General features: G+C 48.0%; 1 protein-coding gene across 1 annotated transcript; it reads right to left on the reverse strand.

The window, feature by feature from the left end:
* Positions 1 to 231: 231 nt before the first annotated feature.
* On the reverse strand, positions 232 to 8403 carry LOC107300410 (zinc finger protein 260-like). The gene is made up of 3 exons (XM_029286996.1): positions 8035 to 8403; positions 3925 to 4051; positions 232 to 1925 (listed from the first exon to the last, which is right to left on the reverse strand). Exons 1-3 carry the CDS (start codon positions 8401 to 8403, stop codon positions 232 to 234), a joined length of 2190 nt encoding a protein of 729 aa, XP_029142829.1.
* Between the last annotated feature and the right edge of the window lie 697 nt (positions 8404 to 9100).

A 9100-nucleotide genomic window follows, 5' to 3' on the forward strand; every position in this document is an offset into this window, starting at 1 on the left:
TATTTTCTTGGAGGGCATACTCATAGTCTATCCTATGGGAAATAAGGGCAGTGACACATTTTAACCGTTTTCTACACTTCTACACTTTACGGTTCTCCAATGTGGATTCATTTAGATCTGATGAGGCTCCTTCTTCAACTGAATGTTACCAAAATCAACATATTTCTGGTGTTTTTCGCATGCGGGTCTCTCTTTAGGAAAAGAAAACACTTGTGATGAACGCTCCCAAGCTTATGGTTTCTCTCTTGTGTGGATTCTTGTGTGTTGTGAAAGGTGATTTTTCTGACTGAAGCCCTTTCCACACTCGGAGCATTTGAATGGTTTCTCCCCCGTATGAATCCTTTTATGGCAAATAAAATGACTCAGGCATTTGAAACTCTTTCCACATTCCGAACACTTATAAGGTTTCTCCCCTGTATGGATCCTTCTGTGACAATTCAGATCTGAGCGAACACTGAAGTTCTTTCCACACTCGAAGCACTTGTAGGGTTTCTCACCGGTGTGCATTCTTTCGTGTTTCTTAAGGTGACAGTTTCGCCTGAAGTTCTTCCCGCACTCCAGGCATTTGTGTGGTTTTTCTCCTGTGTGGATCCTTCGATGGTAAATATAGGTCGTTCTCTGACGGAAGCATCGCCCACACTCGGTACATTTATATGGCTTCTCCCCCGTGTGGATTCTTACATGTATCACCAGGCTAGATCTTCCACTGAAGTTCCTTCCACACTTCAGGCAAGGATATGGTTTCTCCCCAGTGTGAGTTCTTTTATGTCTTGTAAGGTGACCACTCTGACTGAATCTCCTTCCACACACCAGGCATATATACGGTTTCTGTCCCGTGTGCTTTCTTTTGTGAGCTGTGAGGCGACTTCTCCTACTGAATCGCTTTCCGCACTCCAGGCATTTATACGGACTCTCCCCTGTGTGAATCCTCTTATGGTACATAAGATCTGAGGAGCCACTAAAACTCTTTCCACACACCAGGCACTGATACGGTTTCTCCCCTGTGTGAGTTCTTTTGTGTTGCATAAGGCTACTGTTCCGCCCGAAACACTTTCCACACTCCAGGCACTTGTATGGTTTTTCTCCTGTGTGGATCCTTTTATGGTAAATAAAAGTAGTTTTCCGACTGAAGCTCTTATCACACTCTGTACATTTATATGGTTTCTCCCCCGTGTGGCTCCTTACATGTTTGATAAGGTTTGAACTTCCACTGAACTTCCTTCCACAGTGAAGACACGAATACGGTTTCTCCCCAGTGTGGGTTCGTTGATGTCTGGTAAGGTGACCAGTCTGACTGAATTTTTTTCCACACACCAGGCATATATATGGTTTCTCCCCGGTGTGGGTCCGTTCATGGACAGTAAGTTTACATCTGTGACTGAAGGTTTTTCCACACTCCAGACATTTATACTGTTTTTCCATTGGGGGATTTTCTGGGGGTAAAATAAGCAATTGTTTCTGGCTAAAACTCTTTTCACACTCATACGGGTTCTCCTTTTTATGCGACATAAAATGATTGTTCAACGTGAATTTTTCGACACAATTTATAAGTGCATATGGAGTCTCCGGGATGTATGATGGGTGATGTAAAACAAGAGAAGAGCTAAGGCTGATACTTTCCCCATATTCTTGATATTCATATTGTTCCTTTTCAGGCTGGTTTGTATAATATTCACTGAAAACAAATTTTGCTTTGTCTGTCTTGTCACATCCAAGATATTTTCCAACTTCTTCTCGGTGCTGAAGTTGGTGGCTTGGGAGGCCAAGGACTTCATTGTGATCAGAAGGAGAAGACTTCTTCCTTCCACTCTTTAGGCAGTTTTTCGAAGTTTTTTGAAGTACCCCCTTGATTCCAAACATCTTTTCTTCAAACTGGAATAGCGCTAGGTTGGGCTCCTGGTAATTCTCCTGCTCCTGCCCAAAACCTGATTTGACGAAGAAAAGAAAAAAAATAACCATTACGTTCATCACAGAAAAATGCTGCAACTGTTATTTTTGCATTTCCAACATTTTGCTAGATTCCTCTTTGTATGGCGTAAATCTTTCATTTCATTTAAGGTTCTACCTCAAACATTATATATCTTTTGGGCAATTCCCTACTTAGTTTTTATGAGATATTTTGGTTTTTCTTCCCACCTTTGGAGAAAAAAACCCTACTTTTTTGTTATCTGAAGACTGAATAATCAGGAGCAAGGGGTATCAAGAACAAAATGTATGAAGCAATTGATGCCTTGACGTTCATTACAGCAAATGCAGTTTCAAGAATGCCCTACATTATATACTATATATATTACTCTGAGCCCCTCTTTCTTGTAAAGCAGGTACTCAACAATCTTTGCAAAAAAGCTTGGTTCTTCTCCTCAGTGTTGTAATTCTCCTTTAGACCGAATCCATAGCAGCTTCTAATACTACATTGTGTTGAAGCATCCAGGGGGAAAAATGGCACTTGTTCTGATCTCTACAGGCAACTTACACATCTTCATCTCAGAGATAAAGGGAGGGCCCTTTTGTCCAAACAGATGGTATGAGAAACTGCCACTGACTATTAGGCAATCTTAGAGATGGAGCAGTTATAAGGAATAGACAATCATTCTTCACCTAAAGCAGGGGTCCCCAACATATGGTCTGCGGCCCATTGCCGGCCATCGGGCTGCAGGACAGGCTGGCCACTTGTGCTAGCCCCTGTGGACCTGTTTACTCATGCGCTTGGGGCTAACAGAGGCATGGCTAGTGCTGGCATGCATGCCCAATTGGGGCTGCTAGCGCCTGCGGGTTGCACACCCCGTTTGCACATGCGCGCGGCGCTAGCAGCAGCAATGGCTAGCGCCTGCACACATGTGCAAATGGGGCCGCTAGCGCCGTGCAGGTTGTGCGGCCTGTTTGCACATCCACGCGGGGCTAGCAGCAACAGCAGCTAGTGCATGCGCAAACGGGGCTGCTAGCCCCATGCAGATGCGCATGGCCCCGTTTGCATGTGGCCCCGTTCACGTGCTTGTGCGCGTGGGTGCGCATGCAAATTTCCCAGCTGCTGCTTTTTCCCTCCGGGCCGCCAGCATAAAAAGGTTGGTGACCTCTGACCTGAAGTAGTTCAGGTTATCGGCTCTGGAATCAGACTAAAGGAAAATTGTCATCTTGGCTAAAGAACTTCCTCAAAAGCTCAGATGAGAAAGGATCTTCTAAAGCAGGGGTGTCAAACTCAATTTCATTGAGGGCCACATCAGCATTGCAATTGCCCTTAGGGGGCCGGGTGGGTGTGGCCAGGGTGGATGCGGCCTACTGGGTGAGTGTGGCCAGGGTGGGTGTGGCCAGCTCTACATCGTTCGCGTCAAGGGTGCCTGTGGGTGCCTGGGCAGGAGTGGGACAGATCTGAGGGTCTCTGGCAGAAGGGGATGGGACCAGGGCAAGTGCCAAGGCATGGTCCACTAGAGGACTCTCACTGTTCCTCTCAGGCCATGCGGGGGGGGGGGTTTATGGAGCTAAGACTGAATATGTTTCAGCATAGATGGCCACCACAAAATTGTACATTGGCTCCCAGCTGGCCTGGGCCAGGGCCAAGGCAGAGGGGGCCGTTCCCTCACTGTTTCCAGGATGGCTTTGTGGGCCACATGAAATCACTTCGCGGGCCGCATGTGGCCCCCGAGCCTTGTGTTTGAAATGTCTGTTCTAAAGTATCTACCAACTTGTCCATTTAAGCCAGGGCTAGGCAACCTTGGCTCTTTTATGACTCATGGACCTCAACTCCCAGAATTCCTGAGCCAGCCATGCTAGAATTCCACGAGTCATAAAAGAGCCAAGGTTGTCTACCCCTGATTTAAGCAAAAAAAGTCGCAGAATGTCCTTCTAGGTAGAAGCTGCTTTCTGAGCACTTACGGCAACAAAAGACTTGCACAAATGCCTGAATACCAGAGCAAAACAGATCCTTACCCAGAATGGCCACATTCCTAGAATTCTCCAGCATGACTTCTCTGTGTAAGGCTCTCTGGCTAGAATCCAGCAGAGCCCACTCTTCTTCCGTGAAATACACAGCCACCTCCTCAAAGGATACGGAGCCCTGAAATTCAAAAGAAATGTTCCTCAGCCGAGACAACCCAGAAAGTTCTCTTCCACGTTTCCAATATCCTAAAAGTAAGTTTTATAAGACAGAAAATGCTCCTTTTGTGACATAATCTACTACTAGGTTTCACAGCTGCCTCTCCGACAATCCACCTGTCTGGCTAGAACAGACATGTCAAACACAAGGCCCATGGGCCGGATGCGGCCCGCGAAGTGGTTTCATGTGGCCTGCGAAGCCATCCTGGAAACAGTGAGGGAACGGCCCCCGCTGCCTTGGCCCTGGCCCAGGCCGGCCGGGAGCCAATGTACAATTTTGTGGTGGCCATCTATGCTGAAACGCATTCAGTCTTAGCTCCACAAGGCCGTCTGGAGCGAGGAACCAGCCCCTGCCGCGTCGGCCCCACCCCCTGGGTGCATGCTGGGAAATGTCACCCTTCGTGAGGAATGAAGAAATGCACCATTGCCTGGAAGTGGCCAGCAAATGGCCCTCGCCTACTTCACCTATCTGGCTTGATGGGCTCTGCCCTGGTCCCACCCCTTTCTGCCAGAGACCCTCAGATCTGTCCCACTCCTGCCCAGGCCCCCATAGGCACCCTTGATGCGAATGATGTAGAGCTAGCCACGCCCACCCAGGAGGCCACGCCCACTCCATCCACGCCCACCCAGGAGGCCGCACCCCCCCTGACCACCACCCCCCTGAAGGCAACTGCAATGCTGATGCGGCCCTCAATGAAATTGAGTTTGACACCCCTGGGTTAGAATGTCTTCCTACCACAATTCATTTTGGAGAAAGACGTTGAAGAGGTACGCCATTTTGTCGCCTTTTTTTCTGAGTGAAAACTTTTTTTTTTGCAGAAGCTACCATTTTGATGTAATAACTCCATACCTCTCATACATATCACTTTTATCTGAATATTAACTGAATTTTGCTTGAACAAGTCAGACTAGTTAAATGTCTAATGGAGAGTCATCCAGGTCATAAGTTATCCCAAAGGTGCTTTTTCACAAGGCAACTGGGCTTTCTCGTTTTTTCTTCAAAGACATTTTGCTTCTCATCCTAGAAGCATCTTCAGCTCCTAAAGAAGCTTCTTGGACAAGAAGCGAAATGTCTTCAAAGAAAAACAAGAAAGTCCAGTTGCCTTGCGAAACAGCACCTTTGGAAGTCAGACTAGTGTTTTAGACTTTAAGAGAAGTGACTTCAACGTTAAGAAAGAGACTAGGGAATATTCCATGGATGGTAATATTATTATTATTATTATTATTATTATTATTATTATTATTATTATTATTATTATTATTATTATTATTATTATTATTATTATTATTATTATTATTCAAAGACCTACAAATAGAAATAGAAAGACTGTGGCAAAGGCAAGCAAGGTTAGTACCAATAGTAATAGGCGCCTTGGGTGCAATCCCAAAACAACTGGAGCACCCACCACTTGAACACCATTGGCATTGACAAATTCACCATTAGTCAATTGCAAAAGGCGGCCTTACTAGGAACCGCCTCCATCCTGCGACGATATCTGTAATAACATCAAACATCCACATCTGCCTATCCCCGGTCCTTGGTAGGGACTTGATAGGTAGACAAAAATGCCAAATCCAGTCTGAACATCTGGCTGACTGTGCAATGATCAATAATAATAATAATAATGATGATGATGATGATGATGATGATGATGATGATGATGATGATGATGATGATGGAAGGGACCTTGGAGGTCATCTAGTCCAACCCCCTGCTCAGGCAGGAAACCCTATACCATTTCAGACAAATGGCTGTCCAGACTCTTCTTAAAAACTTCTAGTGTTGGCGCATTCACTGCTTCTGGAGGCAGGTTGTTCCACTGATTAATTGTTCTAACTGTCAGGAAGTTTCTCCTTAGTTCTAGGTTGCTTCTCTCTTTGGTTAGTTTCCATACTAAATACTAAAATGAAAAACAGTTCAAGATGCTTGGGAAAACCTATATATATATCTGCTTGGACATATTCCATAAGTTAACTGCTCTGATTTCTTTAACTGGGTCTGAATTGGCTCCTAATCTTTTAATGAAACTTAATGAATTAAAATTGACTCCCGCTTTTCATTTTTTGCTAGCTGACTCCTGGCTTTGCACATACTTCAGATAGCAAAGGACTTATTTTAAATAAATTAATGTAATTCACTGAAGGGACAAGTAACTTAAAAGCTCAACTGATTCCATAAATGAAGCCAGTATTTTGATATGGCTATAATGGGGCAAACCAATAAGGAAGGCAGGAAAAGCCCTTACCAAAACGATGGTCATAAAAAGAAATGGGAATCTGGGACAGAAATATAATTTGAGAAAACGTCTCAGGTGTGACACTCCTAAGTTCTTGTCAAGATAAAGGGAGGGAGGGAGCAGATGCACTCAGACTTGCAAGATTTTGTTAGTGTAACCCAGGGGTCTTCAAACATGGCCCTTTTATGACTTGTGGACTTCAACTCCCAGAACTCCTCAGCCGGCTGAGGAATTCTGGGAGTTGAAGTCCACAAGTCATAAAAGGGCCAAGTTTGAAGACCTCTGGTGTAACTCTACATAGAAAGTGGTATTACCTTCCGTGTCTTTGGTTTCAAGTTTGGTCTACCTTGGAGGACCGTCCCTTCTGTACCTTGTGCTTAAACCAGAGGTCCCCAACCTTTTCAGCACCAGGGACCAGTTCCGTTGAGAGAAGTTTTTCCGCGGACCGGAGGGTGCGTGGTTTGCCTGCATCCCACGAATGGGACTTTGCTTATTTGTGTTGCTGGCATGCTGTGACCTGGCACTGGTCCATGGACCGGGGGTTGGGGACCCCTGATTTAAACAATCATCTTGAAAGTGGAACCGAGCTAAATTTTGATCTCAACACTTGACCTCCTTAACAAGCTTTGTGTAGACTGTCATGCCACAAACAACACCCCCCCTAAAGATTTTCCTGCTCTAATAAGCCTCCTTACCTGAGCTGTTGCGGCTCCATCAGACAGACGAGATGTTTCAGTGGCTTCCATAGACAACCTTGCGTTCCCTGTGATCAAGATGAAAGGAGATGGACAAAAAAATGTTTGGAAGCTGAATGAGTCGGCTGTTGCAGGAGTTCCCAACCCCCGGTCCATGGACCAGTACCGGGCCGCGGGATGCCAGCAACCGGTCCGCATAAACAAGCAACACCCCATCTGTGGGATTCAGACAGCACACAAACCCACCCACAGAACCTGTCCCTAGTGCCCAAAAGGTTGGGGACCTCTGAGCTATTGGGAAGCACTACACACTGAAGGCAGTAGTATGTGTAAGAAGAAGCACAAGAATGAAACGGCTTCAGGCTTCATTGCCCGCAGAAGTAACCTATCACTTACGTGGCAACAAGACCTGAGCTGGATCCTCCTCTGAGAAGCCCAAAAGCTGCTCCACAGAGAGACCAGAGAGATCATCTCCGCCTCCAGGAGGTACCCTGGCCATCTTCATCAACTGGCCCTGCAACTTAAAATATTAAAACAATTGGACACTGGAACAAGGGGATCCTTTTGTGTCTCCAAAGTTAGGCCGTGTTATATCCATATCCAACTAGATCCATAGTTGGATATGCAAACTCCCTTGGGATTCCCCTTCTTCCTATGGAATAATCTGGAGGGGGAAACACCACTCTGGGAGTGAAAATGGAGGGAAACTAAAATCTCTTCCACTGTCACCGCCTGCATTTGTGTCTCCAAAGCTGGACCTTGTTATATCCATAGGTGGAGATGCAAATTCCCTTTGGATTCCAATTTCCTCCTAGGGAATAACCTGGAGGAGGAAAAACAGGACTCTGGGAGGGAAAGGGAAGAGAAAACCAAGGTGTCTCCTTTATTTGGGCACTTGAGCCGGGCAACGGAAAGCGGCCATTCCTCCCTGGAGGGGATCCTCCCAGAAGGACAAGGAAGCCAGATCCCCGGGGGATCCTTCCTCCCGGGAGGGGATCCTTCCCTCTCCTCACCTGCCGCCGCCTCCGCTCCTCCCAGGCCCGGCTGAGCAGGGATCTCTCGGTCGGGGTCCCCTCCTGGGCGACGCTCTCCGCCCGGCACCCCCGCAGCCAGCCCGCCATCTCCGGGGACTGCGCGGCCAGGAGCCGCTCCAGGATCCCCCGGTCCACCAGCCCGGCTTGGCCGCTCCGCTCGGGCTTCAGCCAGCCGGGGCAAAGCGGCTGCTGCAGGCGGCTGCAGAAGATCGGTCGGTGCCCCGACGACGCCCGGCAGCCCCATCGGAGGAAGCCCTCCGCCTCCTCGGAGCCCCGCGGCGCCGGCGGCTCCTTCTCGGTCTCGGCGGCAGGAGAGCCCGGCGCTGCTCCCGGCCTGGGCGAGGCCATCGGCCGGGCCGGGCTCCCTTGACCGGTGGTGCCTCCTCCTGGTTCTGCCTGCCTCTGGCCGGGAGCCTCCGCCGGATGCCGATCCGCTGCGCGCCGCCCCGGGATCCCTCCGGATTCCCTCCCATCCTCCACTCCCGGCCGCCGCCTCCTTCTTCCCGGGAAAGGAGGGCGGGGGGAAGCCTACCGGCTAAGCGGGATCGGGGCAAGCGCAGCTGCCACTCACCCCCGGCTCTCGGCTCCGACTTCAGCGTAAGGCCCTCTCGGCCTCTGGGAAGGAGACAGCGCGCTTCTTCCTAGGGAAGCTCTCGGGTTCTCTCTGTCCCCTCCTTTGAAGGGGAGTGAGTCTCCTTTGAAACGTCCCCGGCGGCCAGCCAGTCCGTCTCTATCCTGCGGCAGGGCACGGCTAGCGAGGATTCCCACGCTTGCTTTGCCCAGGTAGGGATAGGGATAGGGATAGGGATAGAATAGAATAGTTTATAATAATAATAATAATAATAATAATAATAATAATAATAATAATAATAATAATAATAATAATAATAATAATAATAATAATAATAATAATAATAAAGTTGGAAGGGACCTTGGAGGTCATCTAGTTCAACCCCCTGCTCAGGCAGAAAACCCTATACCAGCGGTAGGCAACCTCGACTCTTTTATGACTCATGGACTTCAACTCCCAGAATTCCTGAGTCAG

Source organism: Protobothrops mucrosquamatus, unplaced genomic scaffold (assembly GCF_001527695.2).
Source record: "Protobothrops mucrosquamatus isolate PMUCROS unplaced genomic scaffold, P.Mucros_1.0 scaffold6974, whole genome shotgun sequence".
Classification (NCBI taxonomy): Eukaryota; Metazoa; Chordata; class Lepidosauria; order Squamata; family Viperidae; genus Protobothrops; species Protobothrops mucrosquamatus.